The 23266-nt window shown below is 47.8% G+C and overlaps 1 protein-coding gene and 1 pseudogene across 1 annotated transcript in view; one reads left to right on the plus strand and one right to left on the minus strand.

Annotated features, from left to right (window-relative positions):
* The first annotated feature begins 5521 nt into the window (after positions 1–5521).
* LOC132808380 (zinc finger protein OZF-like) lies at positions 5522–14852 on the plus strand (annotated as a pseudogene).
* Positions 14853–20487: 5635 nt separating this feature from the next.
* LOC132808381 (zinc finger protein 229-like) overlaps positions 20488–23266 on the minus strand; it is a 45791-nt gene continuing 43012 nt past the window's right edge. Inside the window, exon 2 of the mRNA XM_060822124.1 lies at positions 20488–21324. Within this exon, the coding sequence (XP_060678107.1) occupies positions 20488–21324 (837 nt within the window). The remainder of the gene's footprint in view (positions 21325–23266) is intronic.

Genomic DNA, 23266 nt, shown 5'->3' on the forward strand with positions numbered 1-23266 from the left:
GTTGCTTCTCTCTCTCTCTCTGAATGAACTTCAGTACAGACTGCAACTTCCTTCCTCTGTTTAACATCTGGGAGTACCGCCCTCTCTTTTCTCGCCCACTTTCCCATTTCTTTTCTCATCCTTGGGTTCAGCTGTTGGTTGTAGGAGCTGAGGGAAAAAGGAAGTCAATCGAGGTGAAGGGACAGACTCTGGAAAAGGTTGGTTTAGATCTGTGCCTGTTAATGTTTGACAGGCTTTGTTTCCTGAGCTTGATACATTTACTTGTCTGGCAAAAAAAGGGTGGCCTCTTAATCCATGTTGGGGATGGAAGTGGATTATGCTGTGGGTGACTTGCTCGTAGTAGTCCAATAAGTATTGGATAAGTAATCATGACACACAGACCTTGACTATTTCTTCGGGAGCTCACGGGGAGAGTCAAGTCGACCTAACAGTCACAAGTCACTCCAACGAGAAACAGAGTTACGTGATTTATATAGGCCACAGTCATTTAACAATTTAGCAAACTGTTAATTGCAGGATATTGAGCAACAAAGTCACTTTGCCCAGCGACGTAGTGTCTGGATGGTGTTGCTTAGTAGCTGATAAGTGTGCAATAGGTCCTTGCAAAGAGAAGGATATTCCCATGGAAGGAAAGAATTTGTTTATCAGGTAGCAGTACAGCTGCAAGTCCGAGTGTCTCTGAGTCTAGGAATTAAGGGTAGTTGGGACAATGCAGGGAGGAGAAGCTTGGACAATGGATAGATCAGCCATGATCTTAATGAATGGCGGAGCAGGCTGGAAGGGCCAAATGGCCTATCCTTGCTTCTATTACTATGAAACTATAACCATGCATTTCCCATGGCTAGGAGGAGAAAGTGAGGTCTGCAGATGCCGGAGATCAGAGCTGAAAATGTGTTGCTGGAAAAGCGCAGCAGGTCAGGCAGCATCCAAGGAACAGGAAATTCGACGTTTCGGGCATCAGCCCTTCAGGAATGAGGAAAGTGTGTCCAGCAGGCTAAGATAAAAGGTAGGGAGGAGGGACTTGGTGGAGGGGTGATGGAGATGTGATAGGTGGAAGGAGGTCAAGGTGAGGGTGATAGGCTGGAGTGGGGTGGGGGCGGAGAGGTCAGGAAGAAGATTGCAGGTTAGGAAGGCGGTGAAGCCTTCCTAACCTGCAATCTTCTTCCTGACAACTTCCCATGGCTAACCCACCTAACCTGCCACATCCCTGGACACTGTGGCCAATTTAGCATGGCCAATCCAAATCATGGCTGGTGAGCAATGTAGTGACGTGGAAAATGAACATCAGAGAACAACAGAAAAGGACAAGGAGAGTAAATGTATCAGCAATTGAAACTGAATACTAATATCACAAAAATTGAAATAATACATGGTGAGTCTGAATATGTGCTGCATTGTAACAAAAGTGAATGAATTGACTGCACACATTGAAGTGAATAATTATGATCTGAGACTCCTTACAGAGACATGGCTTCAGGATGGCAAGGATTGGATCGTGGATATTGAAATGTAGTCAGATGGGAAGCGAGGTAAAGGCAGAGGGTTGGCATTACTAATCAAAGCGCTGAGCACATGGTAGTCTGGTGTCAGCTGGGGTTTCAGGGCCTGATTTCTCTGTCCTCTGATCTCCCTGTTCCCACAGAGTAAGATGTCGGTCTGTCCTCAGCTTTGCTGGACTGCTGCTGAAGCTTTCACGCCTCTTTTACAACTTCCAGAACAAGAAAACATTCAGTCAATCGAGAGCCAACCCACAATCTCTCAGCTTGTCACCCATCCAGGCACAGAGTGTAGTCACAGCAGGGAATCAAGCAAGAAAAATGAAACAAAATCAGAAATAAATAAATGCTTAACGTTTGTTCATTAGGAAGTAAACCAGAAATAGGGGTCTCCCAGGATTCTGAGAGTGCCCTACTTGAGGAATTCTCTCTCCCTTCGATGTAACAATTAGTATTGTTGGGACAAAGTAACTCGTGTGTCAAATCGTTTAAAGCAAAGTAGTCAGGAGAGGAGACCTTGAGTAATTAACTAGCTTTATTCGTTGCCATGGGGAATACCTCTTTGTTCAAAACAATGTCTGACTTATTCTAATAAAAAACTGAATGTTACAAGTTTTATGCTAAAGCACAAGCCCCACTCTCCATTAATCATGCAACTGAGGGGCAGTTGTAAGGTTCACATACATTGTCCAGATGTTTACTTTCTAATGTCTGCAAAACTGAATGTTTTCTTATACTGCAGGTTCAGCTAGGCTCGAATTACTAATAAGGGACAGAGAGAACCAATCCATCATTCTATGAAGCAGCACAGTCTAATGGCCTGAGGAGGAGAGACAGACTGCAGCTACAAGGTTAGGCTATCAAAACAGAATTCCTTAGCCAGGGCTCAGACAGCATTATGTTAACAGGCTACATTTTCCTCTAAACATTGCTTTGTGATAAAATGGCTTCCATGCAGTTTTGTGTCAATTTTGATCAAATTCTCCCACAATCCCTCCTTTTTTATTAAAAATAGGAGATTGTGGGTGTCAGCAAAAGGGGGATTATACCCAGAGCAAGGGGGATTGTCAGGAGGTGGTGTTTGGAGATCGGACTGTTAGTCCTCTGGTTCAGTAAGGACAGGGGCATAAGGCTCCTGGGATTGGAAATCATCATCAGGGGTTCCATCAGGAAGGGGAAATCTCGGCAACTGGGAGTTCGCTGGAGAGGAGGGCCACAACAGTGAACTGAGCTGAGCACGGGATTGTCTGCGGGGTGACTTTGATTTCCAATTGAGCAGTTCCAAAGGCAGGGGGAAAGAAAGCTTCAAGTCACTCAAATTGCATAAGGGCTCGCTTGGTCCGAGTTCAGGATGGATGGGGATATAGGCACATAGCCAGCAGCTGGAGTGGTTGACCTCTGTGCATAAAGAAAAGTATTAAACTGTAATTTCTGTTTACTAGAGGTTATCAGGCCCAATCAAACATAGTTAGTGAAAGAAAGATAAGAATGAGTGCAGTAAAAGGCAGAATAATCAGGCTAAGCCATTCATGGATGAAGGCTGAAAACGTGGCCCTGGTGTTCCTCCAGGAGGCAGTGCTCATTTGCATTGTGTTGTGTGTGTCCATGCGGCCTCCCCATGACTAGATTAGATTACTCAGTGTGGAAACAGGCCGTTCGGACCAACGAGTCCACACCAACCCACCGAAGCGCAACCCACCCAGATCCATTCCCCTACACCTAACACTGCAGACAAGTTAGCATGGTCAATTCACCTAACCTGCACATTTTTGGACTGTGGGAGGAAACCGGAGCAACCAGAGGAAACCCACACAGACACAGGGAGAATGTGCACACTCCACACAGTCTGTTGCCTGAGGTGGGAATTGAACCCAGGTCTCTGGCGCTGTGAGGCAATAGTGCTAACCACTGTGCCACCATGCCACCCATGACCTTGACTGCTGAACGAGTAACCAGTAGGACTAGGAATGGGCCGTTCCATCTCAGCTCCAATATGCCCCAGTCCTAATGCTGAGTCTTGGCGGACCCGTGAATGTAAACTCTGAAGAGTTTTGGTTAACTGATGCAAATATTTCCCACTTGTCCAACACTAGAGTGTCAGCTGTTTCAGCCATTGGGATGGTTTTGATTCATCTACGAAATACATCTACTCTTATTAGACAATATTCATAACAATGTACGTGAGGTGATTCTATAAAAGCAGGTTGTAGACATGGAAAAAGGCTGACCAGGCAAGGAGGTGGTTATCTCTCTCTCTCTCTCTCTCTCTCTCTCTCTCTCTCTCTCTCTCTCTCTCATGCGCATATGCACACATAGAAGTCCAAAGCAGTGAATGTGTATCTGCGATACATTCTATTTTGCTCAAAAAATGCACAATCTGTAAGCAGTCAATACATGCAATATTTTGTGAATTTTGCTTTGGAAATAGAATCAGTCTGACTCAAGACCGGGACAGAGAAGACTCTGACCTCACACCTTTAATGCATTGTCTGAGTTGAGATGTCACATTTTGCTGTAAAACCTTGAGTTACCTTGAGAAGGTGACAGACAGAAAATGTGGGATTTACACAGTAATGATACCTCAACCTATTTGAAAAGATGAAAAATTTAGCAATCCAGGTTTGTTCCATATATCATTTCAGTGGCAGGATACTAGAATGTTTTGCTATAAATTCTGTGTCTTGTGATATTATTCTCCATAACCACCTGATGGAGGAGCAGCACTCTGAAAGCTGCTGGTTCCAAAGAAGCCTGTTGGACAAAACCTGGTGTTGTGTGGTTTTTAACTTTGTCCAGATTAGGGTGGGTTGACCCTGCTAAATTACCCATAGTGCCCAGGGATGTGTAGGTTAGGGTGGATTGGTCATGCTAAATTACCCATAGTGCCCAGGGATGTGTAGGTTTGGGTAGATTGGTCATGCTAAATCACCCATAGTGCCCAGGGATGTGCAGTAAAGGGTGGATTGGTCATGCTAAATTACCCATAGTGCCCAGGGATGTGTAGGTTTGGGTAGATTGGTCATGCTAAATTACCCATAGTGCCCAGGGATGTGCAGTAAAGGGTGGATTCGTCATGCTAAATTACCCATAGTGCCCAGGGATGTGTAGGTTTGGGTAGATTGGTCATGCTAAATCACCCATAGTGCCCAGGGATGTGCAGTAAAGGGTGGATTGGTCATGCTAAATTACCCATAGTGCCCAGGGATGTGCAGGTTTGGGTAGATTGGCTATGCCAAATTCCGCATAATATCCAGGGATGTGCAGGTTAGGTGTATTACGCAGGGTTAAATGTAGAGCAATGGGGGTGGGGGAATAGGTGTGGGAGGGTCACCCTTGGGAGGGTCACCCTTGGGAGGGTCACCCTTGGGAGGGTCAGTGTGGACTCGTGGGACAGAATAGCCTGCTTCTACACTGTGCGGATTCCCTGAAGGGACGCTCTCTGGGCGGTCCGAAACCTGTTGATCTTCCAGCTGAAGGGGCTGACCCCGAATGAGTGTTGCAGACTGGCACATTCCAAGGTCCAGGACGACGTGTTGAGGGACGCACTGAAGCTTGGGGCAGCTGCCGCCAAGGGACGGTGGGGAAAGACCACCGTGTAACATATGCCTGCCTAACGAAGAACAGGGGGCCCACACAGTCATTTGGGCTCTGCTGACGCCTCAGCTAATTGTATGGGCATATGATTGAAAAATGTACAGACCTGTATAAAATGATAAATTCTGATCTCTGTATGTAAATGTTTACATATGTATGGCATGACCAATTGTACAGACCATCAAATTATTTTATGAATAAAGTATACCTTTGAAATAAAAAAAGTGGGGATTCCCTGAAGGGAAGGGATTCTCCTCCCCTTCTGCTGCAGGGCCGCGCAGGTGCAGTGAGGGGGCCCGCTGGCAACCTCGCCCCGCCACTTTCCCGCCCCTTTAGTGACGTCACGAGGCGGAAGTGGCCCTGTCAGTTTGAGTGACACCCCCTCCCTCTGGGCAACTCCTCATCCTGGGAGGGCCGGAGAAACGGCAGGAGGGGAAGTGTTGCAACTGGAGTGAATTCAGGGAGGGAGCAGCCTCTGCAAACTCAGGTCGGTTTCTTAATTACCCCAGTGAAGAGGGACGGAAGGATAGAGGTTGGGAAGGGAGAGGGCTGGATATCTTTTCTGTTTTGATGTTTAAAATGCACCCGATTCCCACCATTAACTGCAACAGGTACAAGTACAGCACATGCAATATTCCTCATTGCAGCTTCAAGCCGGTTTTGCATCCTCTGTTCTTCCTCCACCTTGGCTCCAGCACATTCAGCTTCCTTTCCTCATTCCCATCCCCCCGCCTGACGTCCAAGCTGACCCGTAAAAGTTCCTCCATTCTGTCTCCAGTGTCTTGTAGGTTTTGAAAACTTTCTCAATCCTTTAATTGAGTAGATGAGTTGGGAAGTTATGTTGTAGCTGCACCAAGTTAGGCCACTTTTGGAATGTTGTGTGCAGTTCTGGCCTTTCTGCTAGAGGAATGATGTTGTGAAACCAGAAAGGATTCAGAAAAGATTGACAAGGATGTTGTCAGGGTTTGAGTTGAACAGGGTTGGGCTGTTTTCCTTCGAGGGCCAGAGGCTGAAGGGTGACTCTACTGATTTCTATAAAATCATGAGGGGCATGGATAGGATAAATAGACAAGGTGTTTTCCCTGGGATGGAGGAAGTCCAGAACTACAGGGTAATAGGTTTAGGTTTAGGGTGAGGGTGTGGAGAAGATTTAAAAGAGACCTTTGGGGCAACGCCTATGTTGAGGGCAATGCATGTAAGGAATGAGCTGCCAGAGGAAGTGGTGGAGGCTGGTATGATCACAACCAGATTTAAAAAGCATCTGGATGTGTAAATGAACAGGAAGGGTTTATTATTTTTTATTAATTGGCAGCTCTGAGTGAACAGGATGTCTGTCACTCCTTTTTATTTTTAATTTTTTTTTCCTTTTAATCCCCACGCTACCGCCTAATTGCAGTAGTGCTTATTTTTTCCCCAGCACCCATGTTGTGTGTGTGCAGGTGTGAGACACAAGGTGTACGAATCTTTATTCAATTTCCAACACCAGGAAGAAAGGAAACACCCGAGTGGCCAGTGACGAGCAGTGCCCTTCACAAACAGGAAGGGTTTACAGGGATATGGGCCAAGTCCTGGTAAATGGGACCAGATTGATTTAGGATATCTGATCGGCATGGATGAGTTGGGCCTGTTTCTGTGCTGTACATCTGGTAGACAATGGTCCTCAGAATTCTGTTCCCATTAGAGTCTCCCTTAGCTCTATTGCAAGTGATCTTGGTGACGTTATGAGCTCTGAAAAGAAAAATGAAGCATAAATGCGCAAGGGAAGGATTCCGTTCCGAGTCCGTACATGGAGATGGGTAGAGTTACTTATGCCGCATAAGACCTGCTGTATCCCAGCCAGTGGAACGCAAGCTGTTTGTCTATACGGGCAGGAGGTATATGGCCCCTTTGTCTTACAGGAGTGGGTGAGACAAGTCTCAAATAGGCAGGAGATGTTATGTGGAACATGTACACCCATAGCTGGTTCCATTAAAGCAATTCTCATACGACCCTGCAGTAGGGTTAAAAGACATCAGCAAACAGGTGGCAGGAGGGCTCATACAGTATTGCAAAAGTTATCCTTTAACATTTTGACTAAAATGTTTAATTTTGAATTATACAACACATTTGCTGCACAATAGAAAATAGGCAGGAAGAGTAAGACAATTAAGAATGTTTGCCTGAACATCAGTGAATCTGTACAAACAGGACACCGAGTGATAACATACACGGCTGTTCCTTTGTGAAATTAATAACAATGTTTGATTCTGACCTCAAAATGGAACTCCCTATCAATTGACTTCTCCCTTGAATTATTGTCCTTCACTATTATCTGTCTAGTTCAGAACATGCAGTGCTTTTGTTAACTTTTTGTGTTTGTGACAGTACAGCCTATGTAAACTTGTGTATAAAGGTAGTCTGGTTGTGATAGTACAACAGAGTAGCCTGCCAGGGCTCTTGAAGGAAGAACAATGTCCTACTCTCCTGGGTTATTAGAATCCAGTTCGCCTGGCTTATAGGTATCAATGTTGTGTTGTAACAGTGATGCTGTTGGTAAATGAAGGGGATGATTGAAATTAAACTAAAACTGTCTGCAAGAGTTTTTTTAAATTCCAGACTACCAAAGGTATGATCTCCAGGATGAACCAAGAGAGGCTTGCAAGTTGAGTTCATAAGGAATTCCTTGGGCTGTCTCAAATCTGTACTTTATCAAGAGTTCTTCATTACTATTACCAACAAAGTGCGGTCCATTGTCCAAGCTAATGCACGCAGGTATACCGAAGCAGGGAATAATTTCCTTAAGCAAAATCTTCACCACAGTCTCAGCAGCAGTGTTAGGGGAAGGGTAGGCTTCAATTCACTTAGAAAAGTCATCAACAAGAAGCTAAACATATTTATAGCACTGACATTTCTGAAACTCAATGAAGTCCAGTTGAATTGTCTCAAAGGGACCCTCCTGCAAGGGAGTTCTACCCGGAGTGCAAGGCAAGCCTTTTCTGGGGTTATGTTCCTGACAAATAAGACACCGGCGGCTAACCCTTTGAGCTCGTTGTTGGAGGCGAGGATGTCACCAAGCCGTCAGGTGAAAGTCGGCGACCAAACGGGCGCCACTGTGAATTGCATAATGTACACAGTCAGTATCCCATACAGCGAAATCATCAGACATACAAGTTTAACTGACGGGAGGAGTCCAGAGTTGGAATTGTCTTCCTGCCTATCAGACCCCCCTTCTATTGTCTAAATACAAAAGTTGGACCATGAGCTTCTAAAGCTGCCATTGCTCCCCTCTCTCTCTCTCTGAATGAAGATTGAGCTTCACCCCAGACTGCAAAGCCCCTCCCCTGTCCAACATCTCTGAGCATGGTACTCTTTTTTTTCTCACCACCTTTTTCCAGAGTGGTGAAGGGAGGTGATTTGAAATTGGAGAACTCAATGTTGATCCTCAGGGCTGCAGACTGCCCAGGCACAAGATGAGGTGTTGTTCCTCCAATTTGCAGTTTGCTTTGTTATGGCAATGGAAGAGGCCAAAGATGGTCATATTTGGAAGGGGAATTAAATTGGGTGGTAACTGGGAGATCCAGTCGGCTTCTGTGGACCCAGCTGCGATGCTCGGCGAACAGTTTCCCAAGTTTATGCTAAGTCTCCACAATGTAGAGAAGACCACAGTTGGCAAACACATGGCAAATGGAGTGCCACAATGTCAAGTTACAGCCTTTGCTGTGGAAAAAAAAAGCAGAAAGGAGGTGAATTTCTGATGCTGGAGATCAGAGTCGAAAAGTGTGGTGCTGGAAAAGCACAGCAGGTCAGACAGCATCTGAGGAGCAGGAGAGTTGATGTTTCAGGCACCAGCCCTTCACCAGGAATGATGTGTGGATGTGCAAAGGGGCCTCAGCGTCCTCCTACACCAATCACTGCCAGTTGTCAGATAGGTGGGCGGCACGGTGGCACAGTGGTTAGCACTGCTGCCTCACAGCGCCTGGAGACCCGGGTTCAATTCCCGACTCAGGCGACTAACTGTGTGGAGTTTGCACGTTCTCCCCGTGTCTGCGTGGGTTTCCTCCGGGTGCTCCGGTTTCCTCCCACAGTCCAAAGATGTGCGGGTCAGGTGAATTGGCCATGCTAAATTGCCCGTAGTGTTAGGTAAGGGGTATATGTAGGGGTATGGGTGGGTTGCGCTTCGGCGGGTCGGTGTGGACTTGTTGGGCCGAAGGGCCTGTTTCCACACTGTAAGTAATCTAATCTAATCTAAGGTGCAGCAAGCAATCAGCAAGGCAAGTGGTATATTAGCAAGAGGAATTGCGTTCAGACGTGGGGATGTCTTCCTGCAGTTAGGGGGTCATTGAATATATTCAAGGCTGAGTTCATCTGATTTTGGAACAACAAAGAAGTGGATGTTTGTGGGGGAAGGCAAGAAAATGATTTCAAGACCAGTACAGAACAGTTAGTCAGACAGCACAGAAACAGACCCTTCAGTCCAACTAATCCATGCTGACTATATTCAGAAACTAAGCTAGTCCCACTTAGATTGGGCCATATCCTTCCGAACCTTTCCTATTCATGTACTTATCCAAATGTGCAGTTTCATAGTTCCTTGAGAGTGGAGTCTCAGGAAGATAGTGAAGAAAGCGTTTGGGATGCTTTCCTTTATTGGTCAGACAATTGAGTACAGGGATTGGGAGCTGTACAGGACATTGGTGAGACCACCTTTGGAATACTGCATTCAGTTCTGGTCTCTCTGCTAGAGGCAAGATGTTGTAAAGCTTTGAAAGGAGTTGGAAAAGGTTTACAAGGCTGTTGCCAGGGTTGGAGGGTTTGAGTTACAGGGGAGGGTGGATAGGCCAGGGATATTTTCCCTGGAGCATGAGAGGCTGATGTTTAGCAGTAAGGATAAATTATACAAGAGGGATGGGTTGCGCCTTAATAGGTGGGGGACCAGCATTCTGGCAGGTAGGTTTGCCACTGCAACACAGCTGTGTTTAAACTAAATAGCGGGAGGGAGGGGACAAACTGGAAGTTTAAGAAGAAAGTTAGAACAAGAGAAGTCAAGAAAGACAATGGAATCAATGGAGCAGAAAACTCAAAAGGATCATGCCGTAAGGTCATGGAAATAGGGATTGATAGGAAGGGTGAGGGGAGTAACAAATTAAAAATATTAAATATGAATGCACAAAGCATTAGAAATAAGGTGGATGAGCTTGAGACTCATTTGGAAATTGGCAGTTACAATGATACGGTGATAACTGAGATGTGGCTTCAAGTGGACAGAGCCTGGGAAATGAATATTCAAGGTATACGTGCTATCATAAGGACAGACTAACTGGCAGAGAGGGTGGGGTAACCCTGTTGGTAAGGAATGATATTCAGTCCCTTGCACGGGGAGGACCTAGAATCAGGGGATGTAGAGTCAGTATGGCTAGAACTGAGAAATTCTAAGGGTAGAAAGACCCTAATGGGAGTTATCTACAGGCCTCCAAACAGTAGCCTGGATGTAGTATATAAGTTGAATAAGGAGTTGAAATTGGCCTGTAGCAAAGATATTAGTACAGTTGTTATGGGGGATTTCAACATGCAGGTAGACTTGGAGAATCAGAATGGTACTGGGCCCCAAGAAAGGGAGTTTGTGGAGTGCCTCCGAGATGGATTCTTAGAATAGCTTGTGCTATAGCCTACCAGGTGTTGTGCAACAAACCGGATTTGATCAGGGATCCCGAAGTAAAGGAGCCATTAGGAGGTAGTGACCACAATACAATAAACTTTAATCTGCAGTTAGAAAAGGGAGAGGGTAGAATCAGAAGTGAGAATATTTCAGTTGAATAAGGGAAACTGGCCAGCTCCTCCCTCATACCTCCAAAGTTCAATGGTGCAATCCCCTAGCAGGGATGGCAGTGGAGGAACAATGGCAGGTATTTCTGGGTATAATGCAGAAGATGCAGGATCAGTTCATTCCAGAAAGGAAGAAAGGTGAGGCAGGGGTGGCCGTGGCTAACGAGGGAAGTTAAGGACCATGTAAAGACAAAAGGGAAAAAGTATAACAAAGATGAGTGGGAAATTGGAGGACTGGGAAGCTTTTAAAGAACAACAGAGGATAACTAAAAAGGAAATATGCAAAGAAAAAATAAGGTACGAAGGTAAACTGGCCAAAAATGTAAAGGAGGATAGTAAAGGCTTTTTTAGGTATGCGAAAAGAAAAAAATAGTTAAGACTAAAATTGGGCCCTTGAAGACAGAAACGGGTAAATTTATTACGAGGAACAAAGAAATGGCAGAAGAGTTGAATTGGTACTTTAGATCTGTCTTCACTGGGGAAGACACGAGCAATCTCCCAGATGTAATAGTGGCTGAAGGGCCTGAACTGAAGGGAATTTGTATTAGGCAGGAAATGGTGTTGGAGAGACTGTTAGATCTGAAGGCCGATATGTCCCCGGGACCTGATGGTCTGCATCCCAGGGTACTGAAGGAGGTGGCTCTAGAAATCGTGGATGCATTAGTGATCATTTTCCAATGTTCTATAAATTCAGGATCAGTTCCTGCAGATTGGAGGGTGGCTAATGTTGTCCCACTTTTTAAGAAAGGAGGGAGAGAGAAAAACAGAGAATTATAGACCAGTTAGGCTGACCTCAGTGGTGGGAAAAATGCTGGAGTCAATTATAAAGGACAAAATTACGACATCTGGATAGCAGTAACAGGATAGGTCAGAGTCAGCATGGATTTATGAAGGGGAAATCATGCTTGACTAATCTTCTGGAATTTTCTGAGGATGTAACTCTGAAGATGGACAAGGGAGATCCAGTGGATGTAGTATACCTGAACTTTCAGGAAGTCTTTGATAAAGTCCCACATAGGAGGTTAGTGAGCAAAATTAGGGCACTTGGTATTGAGGGCAAAATGCTGACATGGACTGAAAATTGGTTGGCTGACATGAAACAAAGAATAGTGAGAAACGGCTCCCTTTCAGAATGGCAGGTGGTGACCAGTGGTGTGCTGCAGGGATCAGTGCTGGGACTGCAGCTTTTTACAATGTACATTAATGATATAGATGAAGGTATTAAAAGTAATATTAGCAAATTTGCTGATGACACAAAGCTGGGTGGCAGGGTGAAATGTGAAGAGGGTGTTAGGAGAATACAGGGTGACCTGGATAGACTAGGTGGGTGGACGGATGCATGGCAGATGCTGTATAATGTGGATAAATGTGTGGTTATCCACTTTGGTGGCAAGAACAGGAAGGCAGATTATTACCTCAATGGAGTCAAGTTAGGTAAAGGAGATCTAGGTGTTCTTGTACATCAGTCAATGAAAGCAAGCATGCAGGTACAGCAGGCGGTGAAGAAAGCTAATAGCATGCTGGCCTTCATAACAAGAGGAATTGAGTATAGAAACAAAGAGGTCCTTCTGCAGCAGTACAGGGCCCTGGTGAGACCTCACCAGAATATTGTGCACAGTTTTGGTCTCCAAATTTGAGGGAAGACATTCTGGCTATTGAGGGAATGCAGCATAGGTTCACAAGATCAATTCCCAGAATGGCGGGACTATCTTACGCGAAAGATTGGAGCGACTGGCCTTGTATACACTTGAGTTTAGAAGGCTGAGAGGGGACCTGATTGAGATCTATAAGATTATTAAAGGATTGGACACTCTGGAGGCAGGAAGCATGTTTCCGCTGATGGGCGAGTGCTGAACCAGAGGACACAGTTTAAAAACAAGGGGTAGGCCACTTACAACAGAGTTGAGGAGAAACTTCTTCACCCAGAGTGTGGTGGGTGTATGGAATGCTCTGTCCCAGAAGGCTGTGGAGGCCAAGTCTCTGGATACTTTGAAGAAAGAGTTGGATAGAGCTCTTAAGGATAGTGGAATCCAAGGTTATGGGGATAAGGCAGGAATAGGGTACTGATTGTGGATGATCAGCCATGATGATGCTGACTCGAAGGGCAGAATGGCCTACTCCTGCACCTATTGTCTATTGTCTGATGGATTTTCATAAGGGGCATGGATTGGGTGAATATCCAAGGTCTGTTCCCCTGGGTATGGGAGTCAGAACTAGAGGACATACGTTTGAGCTGAGAGGGGAATGATTTAATAGGGACCTGAGGGGCAGACCTGCTCGCTCTCAGCAGTATCCCAGTGTTGTGAAAGGTATTAACTTTCAGGTGGATTTATCTTGATATTAGTCTTGACGTTTTTGCTTTAATGCCCCTGTAAGATCCTGAATCAGCATCTTCAGGAGAATTAGTTAGAGCAGAGTGAGAACAGAGGTGGAGAGAGAGTGTGGGATGGTGGAATAACGAAAGAAAAAATATTCCGCAGAAAGTAGAATTCCTTGTTCTGAATTTCTACACCGCACTGACAATGATTACTTTTGTAATCTCTTTTTAACAGAGTATTGGACAATCAGAAGACAGAAGTTTCAAAATCAACAGATGAAGGACTCTCCATTGTTTGCAGTCCTCGCTTTGACATCAATGTCTGACAGTCACTCATTCCATCGGAACGACAATAATTTTCCAACTATGATTCTGTGAGAAAGAACAAAGCTTTTTGGTTCCAGTTTGAGTACGTTTTCAGCATCAGTGGGACTGGATGAGAGACCATACTGTTGCAGCGCACTGTGTGGAGCCTGAAGCATTTATACGACCTGGAAAAAGAAATTCACAGTGGGGAGGGGCTCCACACATGTTTGTGCGTGGCTGAAGCGTTGGCCATGGAGAAACCCGAGGAATCCTGCCCCGTAGAGAAACTGTGGAAGTGTGGCGACTGCGGGAAACGTTTCCATGTCCCGTCTGTCCTGGAGACTCATCGGCGCAGCCACACTGGGGAGAAGCCGTTCTTCTGCTCTGTCTGCAGGAAGGGCTTCAGCAATTCTTCCACCCTGCTGAGGCACCAGCGGATTCACACAAGGGAGAGGCCCTTCAGCTGCCCCGATTGCGGGAAGGGCTTCAGCGATTCCACCAACCTGGTGACCCACCAGCGGATTCACATGAGGGAGAGGGCCTTCAGCTACCCTGAGTGCGGGAAGGCTTTTCGTGATTCCTCCGCCCTGCTGACCCACCGGCGGATCCACACAGGGGAGAGGCCCTTCAGCTGCCCCGAGTGCGGGAAGGCCTTCAGCAATTCCTCCACCCTGCTGACCCACCGGCGGATCCAAACAGGGGAGAGGCCCTTCAGCTGCCCCGAGTGTGGGAAGGCCTTCAGCAATTCCTCCAACCTACTGACCCACTGGTGGGTTCACATGGGGGAGAGGCCGTTCAGATGCCCCGAGTGTGGGAAGGCCTTCAGCAATTCCTCCAACCTACTGACCCACTGGTGGGTTCACATGGGGGAGAGGCCGTTCAGCGGGAAGGCCTTTACCCAGGCCTCCAACGTGCTGAGACACCAGCAGATTCACTTGGGGGAGAGGCCATTCCCCTGCACAGAGTGCGGGAAGGCCTTTAGCAATTCCTCCAACCTACTAATGCACCGGCGGGTCCACACGGGGGAGAGGCCATTCAGCTGCCCCACGTGTGGAAAAGCCTTTACCCAGGCCTCTGCCCTGCTGAGGCACCGGAGGATCCACACGGGGGAGAGGCCATTCAGCTGCCCCAAGTGCGGAAAGGCCTTTACCCAGGCCTCCACCCTGCTGACCCACCAGCGGATCCACACGGGGGAGAGGCCTTTCAGCTGCTCAGAATGTGGGGAGAGGTTCAGTCAGCTGAGCCACCTGCGGAGGTACGAACGGCTCCACTAGGGGGAGAGCCCCTTCAGGGTCCCAAGTGCAGGACGGGGTTCACCTGCTCGATTAAGCTGCTGACCCATCAGTGGCTCCACACCGGGGAGAGGCCGTTCGCCCGCTCTCAGTGCGAGAAGGGCTTCACCTGCTCCTCCTAACTGTGGACGCACTGAAGGGGCGACGGCCGAGTGCCATTATCGACTGGACTATCAACCCAGTTTTGGGGCTGCTGGGTTCGAATCCAGCCGCGGCAGATGGTGGAATTGGAATTTGGTCAGAAACTGGAGTTCAGAATCTAACGGTGAAACCATTATTTGTGGGGGGGGGGGGCGGGGCGGTGGTTGGAGAAAACCCTCATCTGATTCACTCACATCCTTTTTAGGGGAGGAAACTGCCTTTGTGGGAAAGGATTCACTCAGTCGTTCCAGCTGCATCCTTTACCCGGTCTGGCCTACACGTGACTCCAGACCCACAGCAGTCTGGTTGACTCGACACTGCCCATCCAACTTACTTGGATACAGGTTGAAATTACTGAGTGAGGCAATACTTCCCACAGGTTAAGGCTGTACCAAGGATCCAATCACAAAGGGACAACTCGGTATTGACCAATACTAAGGAAAGTGTGGGTGTGGGGGGATGTGTGTGCACTTTGGTCTTGAGCTGTTTGAAAAGTAGCTACTTTTTCTCTACCTTTTTGCTGGGGGAGATCTGAAGCTGTAACAAAGTTGGGTCACAATAAAGATTACCTGAACTTACCACCGGGCTTATATTCTCATTGAAAGTTTTGAGCTCCAAGAGTTTTTAGTATTAAAGCTGCTCATTTCTTTCAGCCTCCTGCACTAAGTTCCAATGTTGTGTATCAGATGGAGCAGTGAATGAGTAGCTAGTATCATTAGAAATTGTAAATTTTTCGTGAGTGCAGGTGCTGTATCATTTCATCAGCATTGTAAAGTTTCCTGGCAGCACTGGGACGTTTGGGCTGTGTTCACTAGATGTGGAGGTGCCGGTTTTGGACTGGGGTGGATAAAATATAAAAACTCTCACAACACCAAGTTTATTTGAAAGCACCAGCTTTTGGAGTACTGCTCCTTCATTGGGTAGCTGTGAAGCAGGATCAAAGACATTGCTATAAAATGTAAAAGATCACCGTGTCATGCAACTGATAGGATATATTGAACAAACCTAGATTGCTGTTACCTCTTTCATCTTTTTGAACTGATTGCAGGTTTCAGTTCGTTAGTATGTAAATCATAAGAACATCTTTCAAGTCATGTTCTTGAGATGATTTTAAGGTTTTATTTTTTTAAAAAGTCACATCTCAGCTCAGACAATGCCTTTAAAGGTGTGAGGTTCGAGTCTGTCAGAACCAGTCTGATTCAAGGTTGGGATACTATTTCCCAAGTAGAAATTTATAAAATATTACATGGATTGACTGCCTGCAGACTGTGTGCTTTTTGAGCAAAATTGAATATGTCTGCAAATATAGTTCTGCCAATACAAATTCACCCCATGGTTGTGCGTGTGTGCATGCAGGGGAGTGTGTGATTGTGTGCATGTGAGTTTGTGCGTGTTAGAGTGTGTGTATGTTTGGTAAAGTGAAAGTGTGGTGGAGTATAAGTCTGTGAGAGTGTTGATGTATGTGTGTATGAGACAGGTATGAATGCAAGGGTTTACATTTTACTAAAATAAGGAAGAGCAGGATGTGTACAGTTAATTGTAAGACCCTGGGTCATGTTGTAAAAGAGAGAGACATAGAGTCATAGAGATGTACAGCATGGAAACAGACCCTTCAGTCCAACCTATCCACGCCGACCAGATATCCCAACACAATCTAGTCCCACCTGCCAGCACCCAGCCCATATCTCTCCAAACCCGAGACATGGAGAGGTGGGGTTTAGGTACGTAGTTCTTTGAAAGTTGTATCACTGGTAGACAGGGTGATTTAGAGTACTGGATACAGTTCTGGTGGCCCTGTAATACGAAGAAGACTATTAGAGGTGATTCGGTAAAGAATCACTAGGACATTGCCAGGACTGGAAGGTTTGAGTTATCAGGAGAGGCCAGGACACCTTTCACTGAGCACAAGGAGGTTGAGGGGTGACCTCATCGAGATTTATAAAATCATGAGGAGTGGAGGTTCGGTGAATAGCAAAGGGCTCTTCCTTCGTGTAGGGGAGCTCAAAACTAGGAGGGCATATTCTTTCAAGGTGAGAGGAGAGAGATTTAAATGGAACCTGAGGCACTGTTTTGACGGAGGGTGGTTTGTGTGTGGAATGAACTTTCTGAGGAAGTGGTAGATGCAGGTACAGTTACAACATTTAAATGACATTCGGATGGGTACATGAATAGAAAAGTTTAGAGGGATATGGGCCAAATGCAGGTAAGTGGGACTAGTTTAGTTTGGGAATCCTGGTCAGCATGGACGAGTTGGACCGAAGGGTCTATTTCTGTGCTGTATACCTCCACGAACTGGAGGTGATCTTATTGAAACCAGTAGAATTCTGAAAAGGGCTTGATAAGATAGATGCCGATAAAATGCTCTTTTTTGGGGGGAGTCAATAGAATCCAGACAATGTGGAGGCAGGCCATTCGGCCTATCTATTGCACACTGGCCCTCTGAAGAGTGTCCCACCCATATCCATCCCCTCACTCTATTTCCCCATCCCCCACCTCACCCCAGCTCCAAACGTCGAGCTCAGCACTGTCCCCATGACTTGTCCTACCAGCCTATCTTCCTTTCCACCTATCCACTCCACCCCCCTCTGACTTATCACCTTCATCTCCATCCCCATTCACCCATTGTATTCTTTGCTACCTTCCCCCCACCCTCCTCGCTGACCTATCCCCTCCATTCCCATCCCTATTCACCCATTGTACTCTATGCTCCTTTGTCCACACCCCCACCCCACATCCTCTCTTCTCTCATTTGTCTCTCCACCCTGCAGGCACTTTACCTGTATTTGTGATGAAGGGCTTTTGCCTGAAACGTCCATTTTCCAGCTCCTCGGATGCTTCCTGCACTGTTGTGCTTTTCCAGTACCACTCTAATCAAGAATCTGGTTTCTAGCATCTGCAGTCCTTGATTTTACCCAGTATTTCCCATGGCTCATCAACTTGAAATCTACCCATCCTGGAGCACTATGGGTAATTTAGCACGGCCAATCCACCACAACCTGCCCATCCCGGGGCACTATGGGTAATTTAGGACACATAACCTGCCCATCCCGGGCACTATGGGTAATTTAGCACGGCCAATCCACTACAACCTGCCCACCCCGGGGCACTATGGGTAATTTAGGACAGTCAACCCACATAACCTGCCCATCCCTGGGCACTATGGGTAATTTAGTACGGCCAATCCACCATAACCTACACCTTAGTCTATCAATTAGCTTAGTCCGCAAGCGTGAAAAATACAAGGATTTTAAAAAATCAGTGACGGTAAAAAGCACAAGCACAAGGTGAGTGACGGGGGTCTGCCCCGGGGCCGCACGGCGCCATTTTCCTAACGGCCGCCGCTTCCCCGCTCGAGCGACTTCTCCTCCCAACCGCCTTCGCCCCCGCGTGACGTCTGCACGGGGGGGATGGGCGGGGCCGGGGGAGCCTCACCGTCACCAAGCAACAGCCACCTCGCGCTACAACTGCTCATTCACAAAAACAAACTCTCCTGTCTCGCTCTGCAGCTGCAGGGGGGACACTGCCACGTTTCGAGGAGCCCTGTCTACATTGGGAAAGCTCACGGCTCCATTTAAACAGATATTCCGACATCTAATACAACACAGTTCCTCCTGAAGTAGAGATGTACAACACAGAAACAGACCCTTTGCCCCAACCCTCCATATCCTCAACTAATCTAGCAAATGGCCCTATCCCTCCAAACCCCTCCTTACACAGATACCCAAGTGGATGCCTCTTAAATGTTGCAATTGTACCAGCCTCCACCACATCCTCTGGCAGCTCATTCCATACACGTACCACCCTCTGCGTGAAAAGGTTGCCCCTTAGGTCTCTTTTATATCTTTCCCCTCTCACCCTAAACCTATGCCCTCTCGTTCTGGACTCCCCGACCCAAGGGAAAAGACTTTGCCTATTTATCCTATCCATGCCGGTCATAATTTTATAACCTCTATAAGATCACCCCTCAGCCTCCAGGGAAAACAGCCCCAGCCTGTTCAGACTTTAGCTCAGACCCTCCAACCCTGGCAACATCCTTGTAAATCTTTTCTGAACCTTTTCAAAGTTTCACAACAGCGGGGAGACCCAGAAATGGAAAAGACTGAAGGGGGAAGTCAGCGGTAAATCTTTTGAAGAGGTTACAAAGGAGAGACCTCTGTCTGCAGCGGGAATGACCCCCACAGTAGCAGGTCGAGGTGGACGGCATTTAAGGAGAAGCTGGATACAGACGTCAGGGAGAAAGGAACTGAAGGGAATGCTGCTGTAAGGGAAATCAAGTGTGAGCAAGTGAAGGGGAGGTGCGTAGAGGCTCACATGGGTCAGAAATACTGAGAGAGACCAGTTGAGCTGAAGGACCTCACTGGAGACTCAATGGGACAGAGAGTGAAATCTTGGATCCACCTGCAAGAGAAGGAGAAACACGAGATTTACCACCCAGGATTAAGCAAGTCCCGCAGATTCTGCAGATCACTTTATTGGCTAGAGCACTGAGTATAGGGTTTGGGGTCTGGACAGGATGTTGGTTAGGCCACTTTTGGAATACACAGGAACCTCGATTATCCAAAGGACACATGCAGGGTGTATTTCAGTTGCTTGACGATTAGATCCCTCACAGTGTGGAAACAGGCCCAACCAGTCCACACTGACCCTCCGAAGAGTAACCCACCCAGTCCCATTTCCCTCTGACTAATGTACCTAACACTACGGGCAATTTAGCATGGCCAATTCACCCTGACCTGTACATCTTTGGACTGTCGGAGGAAACCCACGCAGACACAGGGAGAATGTGCAAATCCCACACAGACAGTCACCTGAGGCTGGACTGAAACCCGGGTCCCTGGTACTGTGAGGCAGCAGCGCTAACCACTGAGCCACCGTGCTGGTTCATCTAATTCCGGATAATTGAAGTTCCTCTGTATTATGTGCACTTCTGGTCTATCGGAAAAATGTTGCAAAACTTGAAAGGGTTCAGAAAAGATTTGCAAGGATGTTGCCAGGGTTGGAGGGTTTGAGCTACAGGGAGAGGCTGAACAGGCTGGGGCTGTTTTCCCTGGAGCATCGGAGGCTGAGGGGTGACTTTTAGAGAGGTTTATAAAATCATGAGGGGCATGGATAGGGATAGACAAAGTCTTTTCCCAGAATTAGAGGGCATAGGTTTAGGGTGAGAGGGGAAAGATTTAAAAAGGGTCCTAAGGGGCAACATTTTTCACACAGAGGGTGGTGTGTGTGCGTGTGGAATGAGCTGCCAGAGGAAGTGGTGGAGGCTGGTACAATTGCAACATTTAAAAGGCATCCACTTGGGTATCTGTGTAAGGAGAGGTTTGGAGGGATAGGGCCATTTGCTAGATTAGTTGAGGATATGGAGGGTTGGGGCAAAGGGTCTGTTTCTGTGTTGTACATCTCTACTTCAGGAGGAAATGTGCAGTCGCAGGCTCGCAGAGCCACTGGATGCCAAGGGGATGAGAGCACAGCAACTGCAGTGACCCTCCCCCCTCCCACCCAGGGTTCAGCCCTGGGCGGTGACTCACAGCGGCTGGCCCCGTCACTTGTGCCCCCGCTGGTGCCGCAGCAGGTGCTGGGACTGAGTGAAGCCCCTCCCGCAGACGGGGCAGGTGAATGGCCTCTCCCCGGTGTGGACCCGGTGGTGCGTCCGCAGGTTGGTCAGCCGGGTGAAGCCCTTGCCGCAGACGGAGCAGATGAAAGAGCGCTCACCACTGTGAAGCCGCCGGTGCGACAGCAGGTTGGAGGAGTCGCTGAAGCCCTTGCCGCACTCGGGAAAGGTAAACGGCCTCTCCCCGGTGTGGACCCGCTGGTGGATCTGGAGGCCGGACGAGTGGGGGAAGCCCTTGCCGCAGACCAGGCAGGTGAAGGCCCCCTCCCCGGTGTGGACCTGCTGGTGCCGCAGCAGGGTGGACAAGTGGGTGAAGCCCTTGCCGCACACCGAGCAGGTGAAGGGCCGCTCCCCGGTGTGGACCTGCTGGTGGGTCAGCAGGTTGGATGACTGGGTGAAGCTCTTGCCGCAGACCGAGCAGCTGAACGGCCGCTCGCCGGTGTGGACCCGCTGGTGCGAGAATAGGTTGGACGACTGGGTGAAGCCCTTGCCGCAGACGGAGCAGGTGAAGGGCCGCTCCCTGGTGTGGACCCGCCGGTGCTTGAGCAGGCTGGAGGAGTCGCTGAAGTCCTTCCCGCACTCGGAGCAGGCGAACGGCCTCTCCCCGGTGTGGAAACGCTGGTGGGTCAGCAGGATGGACAGCCGGGTGAAGCCCTTCCCGCACTGAGAGCAGCTGAACGGCCTCTCCCCGGTGTGGACACGGCGGTGGATCTCCAGCATGGACGGGTAGCGGAATCCTTTCCCGCAATCCCCACACTTCCACGGTTTCTCCATGGCGCGCGGAATGCCTCCTGAGACTTCCTTTCCCCACAGTGGGCAAACTGGCTCAGGCACGTACCCTTGTGCTTCAGGAAGAGACGATACTTTAAGGCCTACTGAAGCAGACAAAAACGTTCAAAGAATTTTCCCCTTCTGGACTGAAAGAGGGACGTCTCTCCTGTCCCACGAATCAAGGGGCTCTGTCAGACCTTCACATGGTACTCCGTTGGGGAGCTCTACCTGCAAAGCTGCACTTCTCATATCCTGTGAAAAGGGGATTACAAAAGTTATTGCTGCCTGCACACGATAGGAATTCAGAACAGATCATTCTAGTTTCTTGGAACTTCCCTAAAACAACCAAGTTACAATATGCAGATGCCAGTGTTGGGCTGGGGTGTACAAAGGTAAAAAAAATCACACATCACCAGGTTGTAGCCCATTAGATTTGTTTAGCAGTTTGAGCTTTCAGCGCTCTGCACCTTCATCAGGTAGCTAGTAAAACCTCCAGGCGAAAAAGACAGCAGATGCTGGAAAAGCACAGCAGGTCAGGCAGCATCTGAGGAGCAGGAAAAATCAATGTTGCGGGCAAAAGCCCTACATCAGGAATGAGGAAAGAATGAGGACACTTTCCTCATTCCTGAAGACGGGCTCATGCCTGAAACGTCGAATCTCCTGTTCCTTGGATGCTGCCTGACCTGCTGCACTTTTCCAGCAACACATTTCCAGCTCTGATCTCCAGCATCTGCAGATCTCACTTTCTCCTATAACCTAGAGTTGTGTGATTTTTAACTTTAAAAAGTGTTGCGGGGGGATCCAAGATGGCGGCGACCCAGCAAGACTGAGTCCACAGTGCTCTACCCAAAACTTGGGAAAAGTGGGCTATCCACCCCCACCACATTCACTAAACCATTTATAATAGTTGTTAACCTTAAATAGTTACCTATTAGTACATTTAAATAGTCTAATACTAGCTGGAAAATGAGTAAAGGGAAGGAACAGGCGGCTCTAAGAAAGCAGGGACCCCTCCCCCACCCTCTCCCTCTTCAGCTGCAACAAAGGTGTCTTCAGCTACTTCAGGAGATTTACCAATGAAGATGAGCTTTGAGGAGATGTTTGCCAGGTGGGAGGCGAAGATTGATGCTTTTATCGATGAGTCTCGGCAGAGCAGAGAAGCACTATCAGCCGAGCTGCAGAAGCAGGGCAGAGACATTCAGGAATTGGAGTGCCGAGTCAGAGAGGTGGAGTCGAAGGCCGCAGCCTCAGACACTGGGATAAAATCAACAGCCGACCACATCCGTTTTCTCGAGAATCGAGTCCAGAACCTAGAAAACCACATTGATGACCTCGAAAATCGATGTCGTAGAAAAAATATTCGGTTGTTGGGCCTGCCCGAGCAGGAAGAGGGAGGCCAGCTGACAGCATTCTTAGAGCATTGGCTGCCACAACTTTTAAATCTGCATAATGGATCAGGCCAGGTAAGGGTAGAATGGGCCTACCGGGTCACAGTACGTGGGCCCGGCTCAACCCAGCGCCCACGCCCGGTCCTGTTCCAGCTGCAGAGCTATAGGGAGAGGCAGATGCTCCTGGAAGCCTCAAGAAATCTGGGAAAAGATCCCCAAGCTATGACCCACAAAGGATCCAGGATCATGCTGTTCCAGGACTTCTCCCCAGCTTTGGTCCGAAAGAGGAAGGCATTCGATGAGGCGAAGAAGCGTTTAAGGGACTTAAATATCCAGTACTCCTTACGATATCCAGCGACGCTACGCCTTAGCCACGAAGGATCCATATATAACTTCGGATCACCGGAGAAGGCTAAGGAATTCTTGGACTCTCTTAAATAAACTGTAAGAGATTGTGGACGCTGGTCTGCCTTTCCCATTATTTTGGTTTACATCCCTTCATCTTTTCTTATCTTTCCCCCCATGTGTGTATGTGTGTATATATATATATA

Source organism: Hemiscyllium ocellatum (genome assembly GCF_020745735.1).
Source record: "Hemiscyllium ocellatum isolate sHemOce1 chromosome 27 unlocalized genomic scaffold, sHemOce1.pat.X.cur. SUPER_27_unloc_5, whole genome shotgun sequence".
Classification (NCBI taxonomy): Eukaryota; Metazoa; Chordata; class Chondrichthyes; order Orectolobiformes; family Hemiscylliidae; genus Hemiscyllium; species Hemiscyllium ocellatum.